This window comes from Scyliorhinus canicula, chromosome 9, assembly GCF_902713615.1.
Source record: "Scyliorhinus canicula chromosome 9, sScyCan1.1, whole genome shotgun sequence".
NCBI classification, from domain to species: Eukaryota; Metazoa; Chordata; class Chondrichthyes; order Carcharhiniformes; family Scyliorhinidae; genus Scyliorhinus; species Scyliorhinus canicula.
The window spans coordinates 69,521,151-69,546,207 of NC_052154.1; the positions used below are offsets into that span (position 1 = coordinate 69,521,151).

Below are 25,057 nucleotides of genomic sequence, written 5' to 3' on the forward strand. Positions count from 1 at the left end.
CTAGCAGCGTCCTCGGGCAGGCCTTGCCCGTGCCACCACCACTACCGTACTTCCTTCGTCTTTGTCCCCCCTCCCCCCCCCTCCCTCCCGCCCTCCCCTCCCCTCCCGGGTTGCTGCTGTCACGGCCTCAGTTTCTATCTCTGATCCAAGAGGTCTAGGAAGGGTTGCCATCGCCTGAAAAACCCCTGCACCGACCCTCTCAGGGTGAATTTGATCCTTTCCAATTGAATGAAGTTTGCCATGTCGTTTAACCAGGTGTTAACACTCGGAGGCCTTTCGTCCCTCCACTGAATCAAGATCCTCCTCCGAGCCACCAAGGACGCAAAGGCTAATATTCCAGCCTCCCTCGCCTCCTGTACCCCCGGTTCCACCCCAACCCCGAAGATCGCAAGTCCCCATCCTGGCTTGACCCTGGACCCCACCACTCTCGACACCGTCCCTGCCACCCCCTTCCAGAACTCCTCCAGTGCCGGACATGCCCAAAACATATGTGCATGATTCGCAGGGCTTCCCGAACATCTAATACACCTGTCTTCACCCCCGAAAAACCGACTCATCCTTGTCCCCGTCATGTGGGCTCTATGCAGTACCTTAAATTGAATGAGACTTAGTCTCGCACATGACGACGACGAGTTGACCCTCTCCAGGGCGTCTGCCCATGTCCCGTCCTCTATCTGTTCCCCCAGCTCTAACTCCCACTTATCTTTCAGCTCCACTACTGGTACCTCCTCCACCTCCTGCATAATCTTATAGATGTCCGAGATCTTCCCCTCCCCGACCCAGACCCCTGATAGCACCCTATCACTCACCCCCCTGTCGGGGAGCGCGGGGAACCCCGCTACCTGTCGTCTGGCAAATGCCTTCACTTGGAGGTACCTGAACGTGTTCCCCGGGGGGAGCCCAAATTTCTCCTCCAGCTCTCCCAGGCTCGCAAACCTCCCCTCTATAAACAAGTCCCTCAGTTGTCTAATACCCGCCCTCTGCCAGCTCTGGAATCCCCCTCCTGTGTTTCCCGGCGCAAATCTGTGGTTCCCTCTTAGTGGTGCCCCTATCAGACCTCCCACTTCCCCCCTGTGTCGCCTCCACTGCCCCCAGATCTTGAGGGTGGCCGCCACCACCGGGCTCGTGGTATACCTCGTGGGAGGGAGCGGCCATGGTGCCGTTACCAGTGCCCCTAAGCTTATGTTGCCGCAGGACGCCCTCTCCATGCGCTTCCAGGCTGCCCCCTCCCCTTCCATCATCCACTTTCGTACCATCGATGTATTTGCCGCCCAGTAATATCCTGAAAGGTTGGGTAACGCCAGCCCTCCACTATCCCTACTCCGCTCCAAAAAGACCCTTCTAACTCTCGGGGTGCCATGTGCCCACACATACCCCATGATACTACTCGTTACCTTCTTGAAAAAGGCCCTGGGGAGGAAGATGGGCAGACACTGGAACAAAAACAAGAACCTCGGGAGGACCGTCATTTTAACTGACTGCACCCTCCCTGCCAGCGACAGCGGCACCATGTCCCACCTCTTAAACTCCTCCTCCATCTGTTCCACCAGTCTGGAAAAGTTCAACTTGTGGAGGGTCCCCCAGTTCTTTGCCACCTGCACCCCCAAATACCTAAAACTTTTAACTGCTCTTTTGAAGGGGAGCCTCCCAATTCCCTCCCCTTGGTCTCCCGGGTGTATTACAAAGACCTCACTTTTCCCCAGATTTAATTTATACCCCGAAAAGTCCCCGAACTCCGCTAGTATCCCCATTACCTCCGGCATTCCCCCCTCCGGGTCTGCCACATACAACAACAAATCATCCGCATAGAGCGAGACCCGATGTTCCTCCCCTCCCCTTGTCAGTCCTCTCCACCCCCCTGAGCCCCTCAGTGCCATCGCCAACGGCTCAATCGCTAATGCAAAGAGTAAGGGAGATAGGGGACATCCCTGCCTAGTACCTCGATGGAGCCCAAAATATTCTGACCTCCTCCCGTTTGTTACCACACTTGCCATCGGAGCTGAATAGAGCAGTTTTACCCACTTGATAAATCCCTCCCCAAACCCAAACCTTTCCAACGTCTCCCACAAGTATTCCCACTCCACCCTGTCAAATGCCTTCTCCGCGTCCAGCGCTACCACTATCTCCGCCTCCCCTTCCACTGCTGGCATCATAATCACATTTAACAATCTCCGGACATTTGTGTTAAGTTGGCGTCCCTTCACGAACCCCGTCTGGTCTTCATGGACTACCCCTGGCACACAGTCCTCTATCCTGGTTGCCAGGACCTTTGCTAACAGCTTGGCGTCAACATTCAGGAGGGAGATGGGCCTGTAGGACCCGCACTGGACCGGGTCCTTGTCCCGCTTCAAAATCAAGGAGATCAGGGCCTGCGACATTGTTGGGGGCAGAACCCCCCCTCGCGCGCCTCATTAAAGGCTCGCACCAGCACTGGACCCACCAAGTCCACAAATTTCCTGTAAAACTCCACTGGGAACCCATCCGGCCCCGGCGCCTTCCCCGCCTGCATCTGGCCTATCCCTTTAATTAGCTCCTGCAGCTCTATCGGCGCCCCCAGCCCTTCTACCAGCTCCTCCTGTACCTTTGGGAACCCCAATTTGTCGAGAAAGTTCTTCATTCCCCCTCTCCTCTTCGGCGGTTCAGACCTATACAATTCCCTATAGAAGTCCCTAAAGACCCTATTCACCTCTTGCCCCTTCTGCACTACATCCCCACCCCTCTCTCTCACTCCCCCAATCTCTCTAGCTGCATCTCGTTTACGAAGCTGGTGTGCCAGCATCCTGCTCGCCTTTTCCCCGTACTCATACGCCGCACCCTGCGCCCTTCTCCACTGCATTTCCGCCTTCCTAGTGGTCAGTAGGTCGAACCTGGCCTGCAAGCTACGCCGCTCCCTTAATAGCCCCTCCTCTGGTGCCGCCGCATATTTCCTATCTACTTCTAGGAGCTCCCCCACCAGCCTCTCCCTTTCCTGCCTCTCCTTCCTCTCTCTGTGTGCCCTTATGGAGATCAGCTCTCCTCTAATCACTGCTTTCAAGGCCTCCCAGACCGTCCCCACCTGCACCTCACCTGTGTCATTCGTACCCAGATAGTTCTCAATGCCCGTTCTCACCCTTCTGCACACCTCTTCGTCCGCCAACAGCCCTACATCCAGGCGCCACAACGGGCGTTGATCCCGCGCCTCCCCCATGTCCACGTCCACCCAATGTGGTGCATGGTCCGATATCGCAATGGCCGAGTACTCCGTGTCCTGCACTCTCGGTATCAGCCCCCTGTTCAATACGAAAAAATCGATCCTAGAGTACACTCTGTGGACGTGGGAGAAAAAAGAATACTCCCTCGTCCTAGGCCTACCAAATCTCCATGGGTCTACCCCTCCCATCTGCTCCATGAACCCCCTTAACACCTCTGCCGCTGCCGGCCTCCTATTCGTCCTGGAACTCGATCTATCCAGCCCAGGGTCTAACACCGTATTAAAGTCCCCTCCCATGATCAGGCCCCCTGCCTCCAGTCCCGGGATGAGGCCCAGCAGGCGCCTCATAAAACCCGCGTCGTCCCAGTTCGGGGCATACACATTTACCAGTACCACATTCTCTCCCTGCAACCTACCCCTCACCATCACGTACCTGCCCTCCTTGTCTGCCACCACCTCTGCCACCACAAACGACACCCTCTTTCCCACCAAAATCGCCACCCCCCGGTTCTTGATATCCAAGCCTGAGTGGAACACCTGTCCCACCCACCCCCTTCTCAGGCGGACCTGATCTGCTACCCTCAAATGAGTCTCCTGCAGCATTGCTACATCAGCCTTCAGTCCCTTCAGGTGTGAGAAGACCCTTGATCTTTTGACCGGCCCATTCAGCCCCCTTACGTTCCACGTGATCAATCGGATCGCAGAGCGACCCGCCCCTACTCCCTGTCGATTAGCCATGTCTTGTCCCTTGCTCGCCCCGGGTCATCCCTCCTTTTCTGACCCGCTTCCCATAGCGATGGCCCCCCCCCCCACCCCCCCGGCTCTCCCCTTCTCGTCCCTTGTCTTTCCAGCAGCAACCCGGTGTCCCCCCCCCCCCCCCCCCCCCTCCCCCCCCCCCCCCCCCCCCCGGCTAGGACCCCTCCTAGCCGCGATGTACCCAACATCGTACTCCCGAGAGTCAGCTGGTCTCCGCTGACCCGGCTGCTCCTGCCACATTCCGACTCCTCCCGGTTCACCCCATCTGCGCCCGTGAAAGATCCCCTTAAAACCCCAGAGAAAGACCCGCATAATCAACCCGCTCCCCCCCGTCCCGTCTCCCCAACTTAACGATATAAATACCCAATGGCAACTAAATACATAAATACTTAACTACATACTTAAATAACAAAATAATTAACTAGCTATCAACTAACAGTGTGCCCAACCATCACCCTCCATCAAACAGTATAAATAACCGCAGATAACCATAACCCGAAAAGAAAAAAAGAACAAAAAACCCCCCCCAAGCACCCAAAGGAAAAGGGTAAGAGGGGTAAATAACTAAAGGAAATTGGAAACGGGAAGAAACACCCCATAAGAAGCCAACGACCCACAATAGAGATTTCAACAGTACAAATATACAGAAACACCCAACAACTCGAAACCTTCAAAATATTCAGAAAAGTCAACCGTTCGAGAAAAAACACCCCAAACAATCCACGAAACTGTTACCCAGTTCCGACCTGGCCTGAAAAAGAAAAGGGCCACTTGCTCAATCAAGAGTCCCCCGGCGGCTACGACCGCCGGTGCTCCCAGGTTTTAGTTCGTGTCCAACTTTTCCTCTTGTACAAAGGTCCAGGCCTCCTCTGGGGACTCGAAATAATGATGTTGGTCCTTGTAGGTGACCCACAAGCGCGCCGGTTGCAGCATTCCAAATTTGATCTTTTTCGCGTGTAGCACCGCCTTTGTCCGGTTGTACCGGGCCCGCCGCTTTGCCACCTCCGCACTCCAGTCCTGGTACACCCTTACCGTCGAGTTCTGCCACTTGCTGCTTTTCTCCCTTTTTGCCCACCTCAGGACTTTCTCTCGATCACTTAGCCGCTGGAACCGCACCAGCACCGCCCTCGGGGGCTCGTTTGCCCTAGGCCTCCTGGCCATGACCCGGTATGCCTCTTCCAATTCCAGGGGCGCCGGACCGGCCCCTTCCCCCATCAGGGAGCTCAACATCTCCGCCACATATCCCGGGAGATCCGACCCCTCCAGGCCTTCTTCCAGGCCCAGGATCCTCAAATTTTTCCTCCTCATCCGAGTGTCCAGCTCCTCGAAGCGGCTCTGCCACTTCATGTGGAGTGCCTCGTGCACCTCCACCTTTGCCCCGATGACTGTGGCCTCCTCCTCCCTCGCGATCATCTCCTGCTGCAGATCTTTAATCGACGCCTCTTGGATCGCCTGGGCTCCCACCAACCTGGTGGCCGTCGCGTTCATGGACTCTAAGAGCTCCACTTTCATCTCCGTGAAAAAACGGAGGAGAGCGGCCTGCTGCTCCTCCGCCCATTTCTTCCACTCCTCCGATGCGCCGCCGGCCGCCATTTTGATTTTCTTCCCCCGCTTTTTTTGGGGAGCTGCTGCCGTTTTTCTTGCCGCTCCACTCCGGGTACCGACCATAAAATCGGTCTAGTTCTCCTCAGGGGACCTTCCCCCACCGGGATTCGTCTTTTCAGCACCGTTGGGGCCCTCCAATTGGCCCAAAAACACCTTTGTCGCAGGAGCTTCCAAATGTGCGGCTTAGCTAGTCATAGCCGCAACCGGAAGTCAACAGCAAGAATTTCTACGCACATTTAAATAACAAAAAAGTTAACAAAGTGAGCATTGCTCTTATAAAATGTGCATGTGGGAAATTGTTAATAAAAAGTAGGGTCATTGCGGATAAATTAAACAGGCATTTTGTATCTGTTTTCACTATAGAGGACACAAATAACATCCCAGAAATAGCTGTAAATCTGGAAATGGAAGGGAGGGACAAACTCCGGAAAATTATCATCACCTGGGAAGTGGTAGTGAGCAAATTGTTGGATCTGAGACTGATAAATCAGATTGTTGATGCATTGGTTTTCATTTTCCAAAAGACCCCAGATTCGGGGAAGATTCCATTAGATTGGAAGATAGCAAATGTAACTCCTTTTAAAAAAAGGTATAGAGATAGAAAGCAGGAAACTACAGGCCGGTTAGCTTAACATCTGTCAAAAGGAAAATAATAGAAGCCGTTATTAAACATATTGTAGCAGGGCACTTGGGAAAATTCAAAGCAATCAGGCAGAGTCAACATGCTTTTGTGAAAGGCAAAACATTTTAAACCAATTTATTGGAGTTCTTTGAAGGAGTCATATGTGCTGTGGATAAAGGGGAACCGGTGGATGTATTGTACTTAGATTTCCAGAAGGCATTTGACAAAGTGCCACATCAAAGGTTATTCTGGAAAATAAAAGCTCATGGTGTAGGGGGTACCATATTGGCATGGATTGAAGATAGCTAAGCTAAGAAGCAATAGATTTGGCATAAATGGGTCTTTTTATGGTTGGCAGATTGTGATGAGTGGTATGCCACAGTGATCAGTGCTGGGGCCTCAACGTTTTACAATTTATCTAAATGACTTGGATGAAGAGATTGAAGATGGGTTGCTAAATTTGTTGATGACACAAAGATAGGTAGGACAGTGAATTGTGAAGAAGACGTAAGGAGGTTACAAAGGGACATTGATAGGTTAAATAAGTGGCAAATGGGGTATTATGTGGGCTAATGTGAAATTGTTCATTTTGGCTGGAAGAATAAAAAAAACTCATCATCTAAATGATGAGAGCTTGCAAAGCTCTGAGGTTCAGAGGGATCTGGGTGTCTTGGTGCATGACTCACAAAAAGCTTGTATACACGTACAGCACATAATTAGGCAAGCTAATAGAATGTTCTCATTTATTGTGAGACGAATTGATTGCGAAAGAAGGGAGGTTATGCTTCAGTTGTGCAGGGCATTGGTGAGACCACACCTGGAGTATTGTGTACAATTTTGTATCCTTATTTAAGGAAAATGTAAATGCGTTAGAAGCAGTTCAGCGAAGGTTTATTAGACAATTCAGGATACCAGGTATGGGTAGGTTGTCTTGTGAGGAAAGGTTGGAGAGGTTAGCTTTGTATCCACTTGAGTTTAGAAGAGCACAAGGCGACTTGATCGAAAACTTTAAGATCATGAAGAAAATTGTCAGAATGGATGTGGAGAGAATGTTTCCTCTTAAAATCATAGAGTTATCTTGCCCAAGTTATCTTGGGCAGCGTGCCCTCGCCCGCAGTGGGATTCTCCGTTCCCGCCACCTGCCAATGGGATGTCCCATTGTGGCCACCCAACACCGTTGGGGAACCCTTGGGTGCAACAGAGAATCCTGCTGGCGGAGAATCCAGCCCACAGATTTTCAAATTTTGGCGGAGAATCTGGAACTAGTGGTCACTATTTAAAAATAAGGGGTTGCTCGTTTAAGGTAGATGAAAATATACTTCTCTCAGAGAGAGTTGAGTCTCTGGGACTCTCTTCCTCAAAAGGCAATGGAAGCAGAATCTTTGAATATTTTTAAGGCAGATCTAGATAGATTTTTGATTAACCAGGGGTGAAAATTTAGCTGAGGTTAGGCAGGAATGTGGGTTTGAGGCTATAATCAGATCAGCTATGATCTTATTGAACAGTGGAGCAAGCTTGAGGAGCCGAGTGATCTACTCATGCTCCTAATTTGTATAATCGTATGAAAGGATTAGGCATTTCTCACAGAATGATAGCACACCTATAGCAGGAAATACCACTCGGTTTTTGTTGATCGCAGCTACTGATGAAGCAGATGGCTCTACAGAACCTAAAGAAATTGTCAAATCCATGACAGTTCAATGGAGCAACATATTCCTGAGTCATAGTACCAATCCCCAACTACCATAAGAGTACCCCTCTTACTAAGTGCATCTTTGATGGGTATAGTTCAAAGTGTTCAGAATAAGTAAAAAAATGCAATTGTTGTTTTTTCTCCAAGTTCAGAGTTACCGAAAACAAAACACTTCTTATTAGGAATTGGAAGATGGAAATGGAACTGGAAGGGGAAGGGGCGCAGAACTTGAAACATTTAATTGATGAAAACTGAAGAAATGTTTCCTCTTCCACTCTAAATCTTTTTTTAGGCTTTAGGCACCAGACCTGCAAGACTACTTCCTTGCTTGCAAGACCAGTTGGCAATGTGTTTCCAGGTTTCTGTTGATGTTACTTTGAATACCAGGAGCAGTTCCAAAGTGGGCAGGTATGGCTCACTTAGGCAAGCCGAGAAAGATTAGGAACTCACTGTGTTGGTGAGGTTGCACATGTTGGTAAGCCTGGACTCTACTTCCAGTTAACGCTGTGACTATTGCAGAGGCCATGTTTAGGGTCAATGTTTCATGTCTTCAAACTATGCACTAAACACTTGAGCAGCAGCAATATGAGCAACTTTCTAAAGTGGGAGCAGTTTGCCAAGATTATTAAAGCTGATTATTCGATAGAAATTGTCGCAATTGCACAGGCATTCTCTTTGTACAGCTAAGTCAGATGATACCAGGTAACATTTCACCAGAGCAATGCACTCAGAGAATAACATGAGCTGTAACCAGCACAATTGTGGGGACTTCAGTAAGCTGTGTCATTGTACTGATTACTGTTCATTACCTAGAGCTGGATAAATACAAACACAACTCCCAGAAAAGGACACAAAACACAAGGATGTCTGACTCCCAGAATCATACTGAGTAGAGGCAGATGGAAAGAGTTATAGGAACTTTCACCAGAATTCACTACTAACCTGTACAAAAGGGGTTTGTAGGATTGAAGTTAATGGCAAATTCATGGGACACCTGGGAATACAAAAGCAATGAAACACATTATGTCAATGCTTTCCTGAGAGCTAATAATAAATACAACACCTTAATTTTGTTCTTTCTGGACTGTTTTATTGTTTTGTTCACATCTCCACCTGCTTATCTTTGTACTTTTTCTCCTCACAGCCCCATTAACTATTCTCTTCGCAACAAAGGTTGTCAACTGCTCCATGGTAAACATTAATACAGCTCTGTGACTCATTCCTTGGATCTGTTTACATATGAGGGAGCCTGGTCCAGAACACCGTCCCCAAACGTAGAACCAAAAACACAGATATGAACCTATCCCCTCCTCCCTGAAATCTTCTGAGAACCATACCCATTACTGACAGGAAAGTCAATCTTCAGCTTCATGTGTTAAAATAGTGAAAATAAGGATGGAAGCAGTTGAGGGAGCACAAACCAACTCTGAAGACAGCAAGGTACAAATTATATGATCAGGTTTGATGCTTTTTTATGCAGATGCTCTGGAGTTGGGCTCAATTTGCAAGCGTGCAGAGCACACACCAATGATCTCATTTCAATTTGTCAGTGATAGTGAAATTTGGTGCACCCGTCATTGGTGCTCTTCAATATGACAAAGAAAGGAAGAGGACATCCATTCGATGGACAAAGGTCAAAAGAATGTCATAAATCAATTGCAAGAAGTTCGAATCCCAGAATTCTATAATGCATGTTCTTTAAAGTACAGATTACCAGCACCTGGCCCATAGCCTTGAAGGTTGTGACATGCTAAGTGCTCATCCAGCTATTTTTTAAAGGATGAGAGGCAACCTGCCGCTACCACCCTCCCAGATGGTGCATTCCAGACCGTCAACACCCTCTGAGTAAAAAAGGTTTTCTTCACATACCACCCCTAAACCTCATGCCCCTCACCTTGAACATATGGCCCCTCGTGACTGACCCTTTATAGAATCATAGAACTTACAGTGCAGAAGGACGCCATTCGGCCCATCGAGTCTGCACCGGCCCTTGAAAAGAGCACTTTCAACTAAGGGTAACTATCCATGCCCATGTCCATCATAACCTTGTACACCTTGATCAGGTTGCCCCTCAGTCTTCTTTGCTCCAATGAAAACAGCCCAAGCCTCTCCAACCTCTCTTCATGTTCCATCCCAGGCCACATCCTGGTGAATTGCTTCTGCACCCCTTCCAGTCCAATCACATCCCTTCTATGATGTGCCAACCAGAACTGCACACAGTACTCCAGCAGTTGCCTCACCAAAGTTCTATATAACTCCATCATGACCTCCCCGCTTTTGTAATCTATGCCTCGATTGAAAGCAAATGTCCCATATGCCTTTTTCACCACCCTATTAACCTGTCCTTCTACCTTCAGATATCTATTGATAAACATGCCATGGTCCCTTTGTTCCTCAGAACTTCCTAGTGTCGTGCCGCTCATTGAATAATTCCTTGTCAAATACTCCTTTTAAAGTGTACCACCTCACACTTTTCAGGGTTAAATTCTATCTGCCACTTATCTGTTCATTTGACCATTCCTGTCTATATCTTCCTGTAATCCAAGGCACTCAATCACCCAGCCAATCTTTGTGTGATCCGCAAACTTGCTGATCCTACCCCCACGTAATTATTTGTGTTGTTTCTATAAATCACAAATAATAAGGGACCCAGCACAGATCCCTGTGATATGCCACTGGACACTGGCTTCCAGTCATGAAAGCAGCCTTCTGTCATCACCCTCTGTCTCCTACAACTAAGACAATTTTGGTCCACCTTATAAAATTACCATGTATCCCATATGCATTTGCCTTCTTTATAAGTCACCCCTGTGGGATCTTCTCAAAGGCTTTGCTGAAACCCATATAAACTACATCAAATGCACCACCCTTTTCTACATAACTGGTCACCTCCTCAAAAAGTTAAATCAAATTTGTTAGGCGTGACCTCCCTCTGACAAAGCCGTGCTGACTATTCCTGATCAAACCTTGCCTCTTCAAGTGGAGATAGATTCTCTCCTTCAGAATTTCCCCCAATAGTTTTCCTGCCACTGATGTGAGACTCATTGGCTGTAGTTCCCAGCTTATCTCTGTAACCCTTCTTAAATAGGGGGACTACATTAGTTGTTCTCCAGTCCATCGGCACCTCCCACGTGGCCGGAGAGGAATTTAAAAATTGGTCAGAGTGCCTGCAATCTTCTTTCTCGTCCCCCACAGCATCCTTGGACACAATTCATCCGGCCCTGGAGATTTGTGCACTTTTAAATCTGCCAACACCTCCTATACCCTTTTACTCCCTCTATCAATTTGCTCAAGACACTCACAGTCGCTCTCCCTGAGTTCCATACCTACATCCTCATTCTCTTGGGTGAAGACGGATGTGAAGTATTCTTTCAACACCCTACCAATGTTCCCTGGCTCCAGCCACAGGTTGCCCTCTTGGTCCCCAATGGGTCCTACTCTTTCCCTAGTTATCCTCTTCACATTAATGTGCTTCTTCAATACCTTGGGATTTTCCCAACTTTTACCAGTCAGAGCTTTCTCATATCCCCTCTTTGCTCTCCTTAATTTATAAATTATATTTTATTCTAAACATAGTCAACATGATAACACAGCCTTAACATCCGACAGGGTATTGTCATGTGAGAGTACTTTTAAGAAATGGGTGTTTATAAATGGGTGTGTATAAAAATATCTGTAGTGAGAGTACCTTTAAGAAATGGGTGTTTACTACTGCAGTGATGTCAGAGAGTGGGTGGAGCTGGGCTGTCTGTCAGCTTTTTACTTTTGTTTTAGGCTGTTTGCTGAAGGGTGTGTTTTAATTCCGTTTTCAGAGCTGGATAGCTGCAGTCACAGCCAGAAGGTGTATGGATCTCTCTCTGTAATCTATAGACTGTAAATCAATCATGGTGATTTAAAACTAATAACAGTAATGACTTTAACCTGATGTGCTTCTGGTAAAGCTATTTTAAGTCTTACGGATGTTAAAAGGAAAGTTTAAAGGATTACTTAGTGTTGTATTCTTTGGGGGTTGTATTTGAATTAATGGTGGCTAAGATGTTCACTGTATGTTTTAAAAAGGTTACCTTGAGTTCATAGAATAAACATTATTTTGCTTTAAAAAATACTTATCCATTTCTGCTGTACCACACCTGTAGAGTGGGTTGTGTGCTCCCCATACCACAATCTATTAAAAGTTGTGTGTCAGGTGAACTCCATAATACACTTTGGGGTTCTCTAAACCCTGGCCCATAACAGTATATAGTTTCCCCCATTTATTCCCCCCTCTCCGCTCCTCAAATATAGTCATGAATGGCTTCCACTGTATCTCAAAGCCCTCCTCTGAACCCCCAAGGCAAATTTGTTTTTCTCCAACCTAAGAAACTGGTACAAGTCTCCCAGCCATGCCGCAAGCCCTGGGGGCATGGCCCATTTCCAATTCAAAAGCATCTGTTGCTGGGTAATTAGAGGGGCAAAGGTCATGACATTGTCCCCCTTCCCCTCCAGCAGCTCCAACACCTCCAAAACCCCAAAGATTGCCAACATAGGATACGGCTTCATCTCAACCCCTACAATCCTTGATAGGTTTCCGAACACCGCTTCCCAAATGTTCTCCAACTCCACGCATTCCAGAACATATGGGCATGGTTTGCCAGCCCCCTCCCACACATCCTGCACCCATCCGCTAACCTGGAAAAAAAACACTCATCCGGGCCTGAGTCACATGGGCCTTGTGCATCACCTTAAATTGTATAATACTCATCCTTGCGCAGGAGTTTGAGTTCACTCGACGTATTAATTCACACCAAAGTTCGCATCTTATCTCCCCCCAACTCCTCCTCCTATTTCTGCTTGATTGTTTTCACTAAGGCCCTGCCCTGCTTTCCCAACCACTCATATATATCCCCAATCCTACTATAGCCCATCTCATCCAGAAGCAACATTTTCTCCAAAAGCATATACTCCTGTATCTGAGAGACCGAAGGAAGCTCCTTGCATGCAAAGTCATGTACTTGCCAATATCTAAATTTACTCATCATAGCTTGAACCTCTCCTGCAGATCCCCTAATTCAGCAAACTCCACCTCAGCAAACATGTCCCAGACTCATACAAACCCCTCTGCCCTCTATCTCCTATACATCCCATCCAACCATCATCTCCCATGTAAGCCTGATTCCTACACAGTGGAGTCATCGGCGACATGTGACCCAGTTTAAAGTGTCTCCTCAGCTGGTTCCAAATTTTTAAAGACAGCTCCACCACCGGACTCCCTGTATACTTTCTCGGTGTGAACGGCAGCACGGCTGTCACCAGAGCCCCAGTGGCGTGCAGAGGGGGGGGGGGGGGGGGGGGGGGGGGCGACGGTGCGTTGGCCCCAGGCATCCATTGGATGGGGGCAGTGGCGTGCAGAGAATGGATCGCGCCGCGGTCGGCCGGAGCGCGCCTGCGCACCGCATTCGGCCGGAGCGCGCCTGCGCACCGCGGTCGCCGCTGGTAAAGAGGCGGCTTTCCACTCGGCGGCTGGAGCGGAAACAGAAAGGGCGCGAATTCTCCCGAATCGACGGCAATGCCACCATGGGTGCGTTTTCTTTATTCTTTATCTTTATCTTTTGATCCATTTTAAAACTCTTCTCTGCACCCTCTCTATAGCTGTCAACTTACTAAACTGTCGTGCCCAGAATTTGACATTTGGGCCAGGGACAGAACCAGTATTTTATAAAGATTCATCATGGCCTCTTAACTTTTGCCCTCTTACCCTTTATACTTAAAGCCCAGGGTCCTATAAATGGGAGATTCTCAGAGACTTGACTGCAAGCTGCTGGAGCTCGGATCTTGAATAGAGCTTTTATATCTGGATTTGGGGACACCTTATGCACTGGCATAGTGCAAAAACAGGCCCCACATGACCAGGGTTTTGTGAAGAAGAAGGGATCTGGAAATGTGTCGACTGTGAAAATTATATTTGTGGAAATTGGGTGAAGTAATGCCGGTGTTTGATGAGACTTGGTGCTAAAGCTTTAGAGAAATGAAGATGGAATTTGATTTGAAGAAGTTCAACGTTTTGAAGGATATTGTGGCTGAAATGAATGCGATATGTGCTGAATGGGCTGACTGAGAAATGTGTGAGATATGTCTTTGTATCTGCTATGTGTAATTTATCGGTCATATTATTGCAATTTTTTTAAATTTATGTTGATTTTGGTGTGATTGCTAATATAAAAGTGAAGTCTTGTATATTGGTCTTAGTTGGGTTGTTTGTAGTTTGTTTCCACAAGGGTCATAACAGTATTTCCATGACGTTGCTGCTCTTATCCTTCTCCATGGGGGTTGCAGAGGAGGGAGGCACAACTTTCGAGACATAACATCTCACCCGTTGCAATTCAGTTATATGACGAAATTATTGATTTTGTGATGCTCCTTCGAGCTGGAGGGAATAGAGGAATAGAGTTCCCCCTGATCCTAAAGATGCTCTGGAGTATTTACTGCAGTATGGGAGGGATGTCTTTCCGACGCTGTGTGTTTCATACAGATTACTGCTTACAATTGCATTTTCAGTCGCAAGTTGTGAAAGGTCATTTTCAAAACTGAAATTAATAAAAACATATCTGAGGTCTTCTATGTCACAGGAGCGACTGACCAACCTGGCTTTAATAAGCATTGAAAAAGAATTTCTCACAGCTGATGTAAAAAGTGAAGTAGTTCAGGTGTTTTGTGACAGGAGGTATCATTTGGGGAAAAGAACTTAATAAATTTGATTGATTTATATTAAAATCGAATAAAGCGTTTATTTCATGTTTCATCTGTGTTTATATATTCAAAATGTTTTCCTTTCTCATAATATTTCTCAGTATATAAGGCCTTATACGTGAGTCTTTGGGGCATACAATCAAGATTTGCCCCGGGCATCACCAGACCTCTGCATGCCACTGCAGAGCCCTCAGGCTCGTACCCTTGCAGGACCCCTTCCCTAACCTGATCCCATCTGCCAACCCCCCATTCATCGTCTCACCTTCTCCACACTCGCTGCTCGATAGTAATCCAACAAATTCGAGAGTGCCAGCCACCCTTCCCGCCTCTGACTTTGCAACAAAGACCTCTTCACCCTCGGCACCTTCCCTGCCCACACAACTTACGAGGTTAATGTATTTACCCTCCGAAAAAAGGCCTTGGGGAGGAAAAGCGGAAGGGACTGAAACACAAACTCGAACCTGGGACCTCGGCGCCGTGAGCTCTTGCAAGATTTAACGGTCTGGCCGCAGCACCGAGTTGGCCACGGTGAGATCGCGTCCATCATCTCTCCTTACTGCAGTAACTGACTTCTTAACTAATAATGCAATGTCTCTTCCTCTTTTACCCTTTGTTCCCCTATCTCGCCTGAAGATTCTATGGGTGCGATCTACCTGAATGGGAACAGAGTTCCATAACGTGTGCATTTGTCGGGTGTTTCCTAGCACTCGGAGAGCTGAAAAACACCAAGCAAATGAACGGCCATTCAGGTAGATCAGAGGCCTCAGCGGGTAACGTTCAGCTGCGGCCGCACTTAGTCCTGTTTTCTCCCCTGAGGATCTCTGCTCGCCAGAACTTCTCAGTACAGGGAGAAATAGCATTTCAAAAAGGTATCCTGATCTCTCGGCCCCCGACCCATCTCCAGAACCCCCCCTAAGCCCCAACTTACCTATAAGAGGGTCCTCGGTCGTCACCACTGGGCTCAATCCACACTGAGGGAAAAATGCCAGCTTGGAACCTTAGCAGTACCAGCCTGGCACCCTGCCACTTGCCAGTGCCATCTGGGAGACCCCAAGTGCTGTTCTGTCTGGTCCCCATTTGCGAAGATCAGTACTATACGGCGCTTGCCCAAGGTCTCCAAGGCGAGGGGGGTAGATCCCACACCTTGGTTAGATCACAGGAATTCATATTAGAGTGAGACTAGCTGTAATATGCAGATTTGCAGAAAGTGATCCTGCTCACAATAGGCAGGATTCACATCGCAACATCTGGCGTTAGATCTCGCGAGCAGGGCAGCATGGTGGCCTAGTGGTTAGCACAACCGCCTCACGGCGCTGAGGTCCCAGGTTCGATCCCGACTCTGGGTCACTGTCTGTGTGGAGTTTGCACATTCTCCCCGTGTCTGCGTGGGTTTCGCCCCCACAACCCAAAAATGTGCAGAGTAGGTGGATTGGCCACACTAAAATTGCCCCTTAATTGGAAAAAATAATTGGGTAATCTAAATTTATAAAAAAAAAAAGATCTCGCGAGCATGGCGAGCCAGGTAGATCCCGGAAGAGGAATCTCCCGGCATCTACCGGCCACGCTGCTTTCCTGGCACAGTGCAGCAAGTAGAACCTACCATATATCTCAGAATGTTGAGCTGCTAATCCTGCCCCTCCCTCAACCATGTTTCTGTGATGGCTACTATCGAGAATGCACACATTATAATGTCGATATTTCAGTATGGTTAAAACAACAGTTCTGACTTTGAGGAGGCACTGTATTGACTAATGTTGTTAATTAAAGTTTTTTCTATTTTAGTACCAGTTTATGATGCATGCTGGTGTACTGGCCTCCTATTGCCTTCAAATTTAAGATTACTTTTTGTAATTGATTTTTGGAGAAAGGAATTGATTTTGGAGTCATTAGATTAATAAGAGTCCTAGTTTGTAAAATAAAGGCTGTGCCTCAGGGGAAGAAAGCATTACTTCTACATTGGCACAGGTAGAAAGAATGAACTGGCTACCTCCTCAATCTCCTTTTGATTTGCCAGTGCTTCAAGTAACAAACCTGTACCTCCATGTAATGCACGACTTGGATTTACTAACCTATAAAATCACAGGTAACATCAGTTTATTTTTACTCATTCATGGGCTGTGGGTCGGAGGTCTTGTGGTGCAGTGGGTAATGTCCCTACCTCTAGGCCAGAAGCTCTCGGTTTAAGTCCCACTTCAGGGTTTGAGGGTTGTGGATGGTACATTCGTAATGTGGCCAAAATAGGTTAAATATGGGCCTGTAACTCCTTCCAAAATACCTGATAGCAGGTGGAAAGAGCAGGAGAGTTTGCACGTCAGCTATTTTTAAAAATAAATTTATAGTACCCAATTAAGGGGCAATTTAGTGTGGCCTATCTACCTACCCTACACATCTTTGGGTTGTGGAGGCGAAACCCATGCCAACACAGGGAGAATGTGCAAACTCCACACAGACGGTGACCCAGAGCCAGGATCGAACCTGGGACCTCGGCGCTGTGAGGTAGCAACGCTAACCACTGAGCCACTCCTGGTCAACTATGCTGTGGAAAGCATTGGGAAACCAATGCAATGCTTTGCCAAGCATAATTTTGGACCAATTCAATGAAAGTCCATGCTTGCCAATCTTACCCGTAGAAAAGGAGTGCTGCAAAGTCAACATTTATTGCACATCACAAATTGTGGAGATGATGAGAACCTTCATGAAAGCCAATAGCTTGCTAGACCAGGCTGGCAGTGCCAAGGTGCCAGGTTGCCCATGCCAGGGATCGGGCCTGGTGTGTGTTGCCCATAAGAGATGGGGTGTGTGGTGACTCAGGACCCTGTAAGAGGTCATTTGGGTGAAAGGGGGGGACTATGGGTGGGATTCCCCTTTGCCCGATGGTGATATCTTAATTGGCGATCGGGCGGAGAATCGACTCCGACGGCCAAATCAGGGCTTGTGCCGGTTTGACGCCGGTCAGCCATGTTCCGCCCCCTCGGATATGACATCATCGCGTCGCGTGCTGTTGCAACGACGTTGGCAAGTCATCGGCCGGCCCTCCCGCGATGCTCCGCCCCCGATGGGCCGGGTTCCCAACCGCGTGGGACACGTGTGGTCTAAGCGGTTGGGAACCCGGCGTGGCGGCTGCGGACTGTGTCCAGCGCCACCACACTCGGCTGGGATGCGACTGCTGACTGGGGGTGGGGGGGGGGGGCATCCGTGAGGGTTGGGGGCAATGGTGGGGATGGCCAGGGGATAGCCTATGGGGTCGCGGATGGCGGGTTGGATCCACGCACGGCTGCCGCCATGTTGTACGATGCGATCGCTGCAGGTCATCAGCTGTGTGCGTGCGAAGCCAGGGTCCCGGCCATTCTCCGGCCGTTTTCGGCACAGGAGCCGGGAGTTTCCATCCGGTACCGCTGCTAGCCCCTCACACCCGGTCCAGGAGTCAAAAACAGAGAACAAAGAAAATTACAGCACAGGAACAGGCCCTTCGGTTAGGAATCGCCGCCGATATTTCCATCGTAAACCCCCCCGCAGATTCTTCGTTGAAGCCAGCACTTAGCCGCTGAAACGAAGAATCCAGGCTTAAGTGTTAATGCCGGGGCAGAATTCGTGGGGCGGAATTCTATGACAATGGGTCTATATCACCATGCCCGCGAGAAAACGGGTGCGAATCACTCTGGACATTTCTGGAGAAAGTTCAGAGTGATTCTCTGTTTTGAAGTGGGCCAGCAGGGCCCCGGAGTAGTCCTTGCAGCTCCGGCTGCCGATACGGGACCCTGCACTTCCGTCTGCGGGGATGGACCCGCGCAACATGGCAGACCCACACAGCGTGCTGGCCCCAATAATATATGCCTCCCCCCCAGATCGCGTCCGCCCGCCGATCAGTGGCCCCAAATCGCAAGCCTGGCCGTCCTGGAGATCCTCCCCAGTGACGGATCCCTCTGCCCCCCACCAGGGCAGCCGTGGACTTTACAGTTGGTGAATCGGTCCAGGTTCGATGCCAGTTTTGTTGTTGTGAAAGTCCACAGCCGGGATTCTCCGAGCCTCCACGCTGCAATCGCGCATTTCTACTTTAAGGAAGATTAATAACTTTGTTTAACATTCTTAAACTTCGAGAGGTGCAAATATAAGCAGTTAAGGTTCTTGAACTAAGCCGCTGTTTCCTGATCCCTGGTGGAAAGTGTGCATGTGTAGTCAGTGGAGAAGCATAGGGCATTGTTTGACAATCCTCCTTCAAACAGCCCTCCAGCACTCACTGCTCACTGTTTCATAAGTAACTGAAAGTTTAACAACTGCGAGATTTACCTCAACATGAGGAAGAAATAGTCCCAAGTGTGTTTTCATGTGCAGAATGAATGTCACACTGGAGTATGTGCGCAAACACATGACTGCAAGTAAAGCAAGAAACCCGTGCAAACCGTTAATTTAAATAATTTGCTAGTCTGGTTTTGGAATGGTGGGGAGGGGCTTTTGCTTGTTCCCAATGTGAATTGAAGATAGCCTGTCCTGTCTCCTCCTAAAGGGGGAGTTACACTTTGACTGTGAACACCTGTCTGTGCACCGTGGTGAATTTTGGAGCTTTTGGTTTAGGCAGCAGGAGCTTCCATCCACCAGATGGTAGCCAAGATGCCTGAGGGGGCGTATATGGCAGAGAGGATCAGTGTGAGGAGTATTTCAGGACACGATTGCACTACAAGAAAAAGTTCAATGAGCTGACAAGTGTAGCTATGGTAAGTTTCATTACTCATATTTCTCATTCCACTCTGATAAGCTTTGCACTAGCTCCTTGCTTCTGCACTCACTGCTCGTCTCGTCCTCAATTACCACCATCCTCCTCCAGGTAGTGCAGCCCACCACTGGGCTTCTTTCTGCTCTGTACCAGTTGCTGTCCTCACCATGACTTCCTTCACCGCTTCATATTTCTGCTCCCTTCCACACACCAGCGACACTACTCCACCTGATTTGGGTAGCCTCAAACATCTCACTCATCTAACACTGACTCTCTTCTTTCTTGCAGGCCAAGCTCGCACACAGCAACAGGGAACAGCCAGCCTTCTGAAGAGGGACCATGCTTCACGTGCTGTCCCCATCTGAAAGAATACACCATTCACATCATAAGGCAAAGGGTGAGTCAGAAGTCTGCAGGATAAGTCTTTCGGGTTTTTATGCATCTTCTCCTCCTTCCCTTCTCACTAAGTCTCAGCTTTAGACCGGAGACATAACAGAGTCGCAGCAGCTGTGAGAAGTCACTCATCCATCTCTGCTCACCCATAACAGTAAATGTCAGCTCTTCTCCCTTGCTGAGGAAACAAAAGTGCAACTAACTGAACCAAACTAATCCTGAATTGAGGTGTAATTTGGTGCTGGAACCTTGACATTAAAGTTGGCCTATACAACGGTTTGAGAAATCCTCTTTCTTTTCCATTCCTGCTTCCTTTCAATGTTAGCATTTAATATCTTCATTGCTATAACCGGGGACATTTTCAGGTGTTAGTTTTCCCTCCAGGCCTATATATTCTAATTGGTCTATTGCGTTAAATTTTTGTTGCATAAAATCTTTAAATTAACAGCATTGAAAAATTACAAGTGCTAGCAGCATCATTGGTGTTTCTTTTAGTAGTCTCTTCCCGAATTTACATTTTATCCCATCTAAGTATATCTCTATGTTAACAGCTTGCTGTTAAACTGAAATATAATTACTTTGCTATTATACAATATATAATTTTTGATGTTCTATGTTGTTCGATTGGTATGCCATTCACAAAAAGCACAACTGCCATCACATTACTGCAGTTGGCATTCCCTGTATGGTGACTATTTATAGCCCATCTCCTCTCCTATGACTCTTGGCAAGCCAATTGCTGCAAAATAGTGTCAGCCTTGCTCAGTGGTAGGACTTTTACCTCAGTGTCAGCAGCTTGTGAGTTTTGCATGGATTTTCGCCAAATTGGAATGGCTTGGGAGACCTTTAAAAATGGCAATCGGGTGTGGATTCTGGGATTCGCAATGCCATTCCTGGCTTTCCGATTTTCACCAGGTGCCTTCTTCCAAATGAGTAGTTTGGAAGAAACTACTTGATGAATTGGACAACATGTACCCCTCAACCATCATCAGGTAAAACAGATAATTTGATCAATTGCAGTTTGTGTGACCCTGCTATGCACAAATTGGCTATTGAGATGTGGCATTCACAGAGCCTTTTAGATGCAATCAGTGGCCCCCTGCACTGGTGGGAATACCACTACTGGGCAAAGCCACATTCCCACTCCTCTTGCTCCTCCCTGCTTAGAGAAGAAACTCTCCTGAAAACTATTAACACTTTTGCAATCTTATCATAACATGAATATTTAATAACAATTATTGCTTCCTCTACTACTACTACATTGCGTTTCCCCATCCCTACCACCTTGTTCTCCCCACTTGGACAGCCTCCAGCTCCAAGGCACTATTGTCTCCATTTTGACTATCCTATGAAAATCTTTATCCTTAGCCACACAGTTGACAAATATTATCGTATCTGTTGAATAGGATCAGTCTCTGTGGTTCCTGATTGAAATCTGAATCAAATTGTTCAGATACTGCTCAACCTCCCTGTTATGTCGGGATGTCTCCACCTCGCACTCCAGCACAATGACTGAGCCCAAGGGTGAGAAGATGGAGATAATGACTGCAACATTATAGTCCACAAACTTCCAAATCCTGCAATCCAGATACTGTCTCTGCCAAGTCTTACTCTTGATTAGTTAATCTACTTTTCAAATTTGTGCTTTCCTTATCTTTTAAAAAAAAATTAATTTAGGGTGCCCAATTCATTTTTTTTTTCCAATTAAGGGGCAATTTAGCATAGCCAATCCACCTACCCTGCACACCTTTGGGTTGTGCGGACAAAACCCACGCAAACACGGGGAGAATGTGCAAACTCCACACGGACAGTGACCCAGAGCCGGGATCGAACCTGGGACCTTGGCGCCGTGAGGCAGCCGGGCTAACCCACTGTGCCACCGTGCTGCCCTGCTTTCCCTTTCTACCCACTAAGTTGCACCAGGCGCTAAAAAACTAGGCAAAAAGTTTGAAATACTGCCTCAAGTTTACACAAAACACTCCAAGTATTGGAGGCAAAAAGCAGCACCTCTTTCCTTCGCTGCACCAAATTCCCAATTCTTGTATTCTGTTTTGTGATTCCTCAGTTTATAGTGATTTATGTATTTGTACTTTTGCCCCCCATTTATATTCTTATTTTCCAAGAAATGACCAAGTGAAACCTCCTTATTTCATTTGCTGAAATGTAATACCTAACACTTTGAAATTAATTTGCCAATTAAAATGCCTATTCTACATGTTTACTAATGTGTGAGACAGGCTGCATAATGCAAGTTGCTGTTGTGCATGGAGTGGTTAACATTTTAAAACGATTATCACAGCCACTTTGCATCCAATAATATTCGTGGATTAAATACTGGCTTTTGCATTGATAATCCAGGGATATTGCTGTCTCGTGGCAACAGACGGATCCACAATAAACATCAATCAAGCCCCTAATGATGTAGGACCTCTGATTTACACTCCATATGATCCTAGAGGGAACAGTTCACACTGTTTTATACAGCTGGCACAGTTCAACTGGAGTCCAGTTTATCAGCCATTGAAATGCATCTGTAGGTAATTTACGAGGATGTTTTGAATTAGGCACATAATCATTTACAATCTATAATACAACAGGAGATGTCTTGTGTCTTCAGCAAGCCACTTGCTGCAGAAATGCTGATTTAGGAAAAGAAAACAGATTCGTAACGGTCGAATTTACTTGTAAAGTGACGGTCCGTGTCACTTTCCACTTAACCTTTTCATTCAGTAAATGTACATTTCAGAACTTGCCATAGCAACGTGGCTCTTAAAATAACTGCAAATCAGACGACGCGAGATTATCATTATGATCAGCGCAGAGCAAGAGCTGAATAAAAGGATGAGACTCAGTTAGCATCAGCCTCATTCACATTTCAAAATTCGCCTTAGCAAAATAAATCTGAATATCAAAAAGAATAAAGAATAGTACTCCATTCATCAAACTACCTTGTCAGCCTCAGATTTCCAGTGAATATCTGGAACTGTCTCCACTAAGGAGACAATTGATTAGGTAAGGGCATCAAGGGATATGGAACCAAGATGTATAAATGGATTTAAAATACTGAGCAGCGATGATCTAATTTAGGAACAGTACAAGCTTGTCAACATTCTTGTTCCTATATTACTCCATGGAATATAATTCATTGAGAGATGGTGGAAGTATTTAGTGTTCACAATGAAAATCAGATAGTTTTCGTTCAGCAAATTGGATTTTTGCGATACAATATATGGCCAACTAGGGACATGTAATAAAGTGTTGCATGTTTGGGAGAAAAAAGGTGGCTCGGATATGTTGGGTCCTGGTAGTTTTACAGTGTTCAGGATCGAAAGTGTTAATGTGTGGGACTGGAGGAAGTTTACCACCCACATGGGCTGGTTTAGCACACTGGGCTAAATCGCTGGCTTTTAAAGCAGACCAAGGCAGGCCAGCAGCACGGTTCAATTCCCGTACCAGCCTCCCCGAACAGGCGCTGGAATGTGGCGACTAGGGGCTTTTCACAGTAACTTCATTGAAGCCTACTTGCGACAATAAGTGATTTTCATTTTAATTTCATTTCACATGATGATGTAAGAGAGTCACATGACTAAGAGTGGCGCAAGAGAAAGCTCATGGCTTAGACTGGGTAACACCTAGGGTGGGATATTCTGGCCATTCCTGCCAGTGGGATCGTCTGTAACCGCCAACGGTGAACCCCGCCAACAATGGGAAGCTCCGTTGATAGCAGGGGGATCAGAAGATCCCACCAACAGCCAATGACATGCCGCCTTCGTAAGGGGGAGGGGATCCCACCCGTGGTCTTGTTTATTGTATGTAGTTATGTTCATCCAATAAGCCAGTTTTTGTTCCATCATATGCATGTCTCTGCAATCATTCCTTAGCCAGGCGCAAACAACATACAAGATGGTCTCACAGGTGGCATGTTACAACAATACCCACCAGCTGGGTTTTCCTTGTTGCATTTCTGGGCCGGTTGTAAATTAATTGAGAAATCTTGACTGGTGAGAGTAATGAACGTCTCTATTGTAGTAAACTGCGATTATCAGGATGGTCGAGGACAGTCAAAGACACCCCCCCACCGGTGTTAGTGACGCTGGCTGTGAGGGTAAATACTGGCCACGACACAGAGAAATCGTCCCTTCTTTGAAATAATGTCACGCAGATATTGCACAGTGAGAGGGCTACCTTCAGGATTGTATGGCAAGTGTACTCACTTCACTGACTTCCTTTAATTCCAATTAGGGATGCGAGGAACCCAAAAGAAATGGGCAGAAGTCGACACACCTTGCTGAACAAGGCACCAGGATAAAAAACCAACCTAGTCGAAAGATGCCAACCACAGATCATTCACAAAAAACATTGCCATTCTTAAGGATCAGTTAATGACAGGAATTTATCTCCCAGCTTCTACTGTTTCATTGATTAATCTTTACTCCTCAGGCATCTGCTGCAGTTGCAAAAGTTAAATTAGTTTTCCTCCAAAAATCAACTTGTTTACATCACGCATGCAGACAATGCCCTATTAGATTTGTTTGTTAGTGTCGTAGGCAACTTAGCAGTAAACAGATTTCAACAATATTAAGATCAATTTAATTAAAAGGTTTTACAGATCCAATGACCTAGATATGAATGCAGTTCGAACACTCCAGGTTTGGATTGGATTGGATTTGTTTAGTGAGGTGTTGAACCTCACTGACTGTAAGTCCCTCAAGCACAGCTGTATCTCTGGGTTCAGCTCATCGTTGTGAGCATCTGGCAAGATTATTGTTTCCTGTTGGACCCTGACTCATTAACAGGTAGGAACCGGTGTCCTGCAACGGGTCTTAAGGGCATGCAGCAACTTAAAAGTTTCTCGTAATAGTAGTCGCTGAGTCAGTGGCAGCAGCTGTGACAGCAACAGCAGCACATCTCGTTTCAAGGAGGGGGAGCGGGGTGAAGTGGGGGAGGGAGCACTGTAGAAATCCACAGCTATGTTAACCAGGGACCCATGCCCACGAAAAACCCTGCGCACAAATCACTCTGGACTTACCTGGAGTAAGTACAGGCTGATTCTGCGATTTGCAGGGGGCTAGCAGGACCCCGGAATGCTCCTCATAGCTCCGGTTGCCGATACGGGACCCTGCACTTCCAGTCGGGGGTCTGCGCATGCGCACGGCGCGGCCTGTATCGGCCGCCCCACGCGACATGGTCGACCCACACCGCGGAGCGACAGCAAGAAGATAGGTCACCCCCCAGATCGCGTGCGCCCACGGATCGGTGGCCCCCGATCAATAGCCTGGCCGTCCTGGAGGCCCCCCCCTCCCCGCCCCCCTGTGAATGATCCCTGCCCCCCACCAGGGCGGCCGCGGACTGATTCCGCAG

At 47.6% G+C, this 25,057-nt stretch overlaps 1 protein-coding gene across 3 annotated transcripts in view; it reads right to left on the minus strand.

Annotated features, from left to right (window-relative positions):
• The window catches only part of cpne2 (copine II), a 360,136-nt gene that overhangs the window by 77,067 nt on the left and 258,012 nt on the right, over window positions 1-25,057 (minus strand). For all 3 annotated transcript variants that reach the window (XM_038806867.1, XM_038806868.1, XM_038806869.1), the window contains exon 13: window positions 8,809-8,860. In XM_038806867.1, the coding sequence (XP_038662795.1) occupies window positions 8,809-8,860 (52 nt within the window). The remainder of the gene's footprint in view (window positions 1-8,808; window positions 8,861-25,057) is intronic.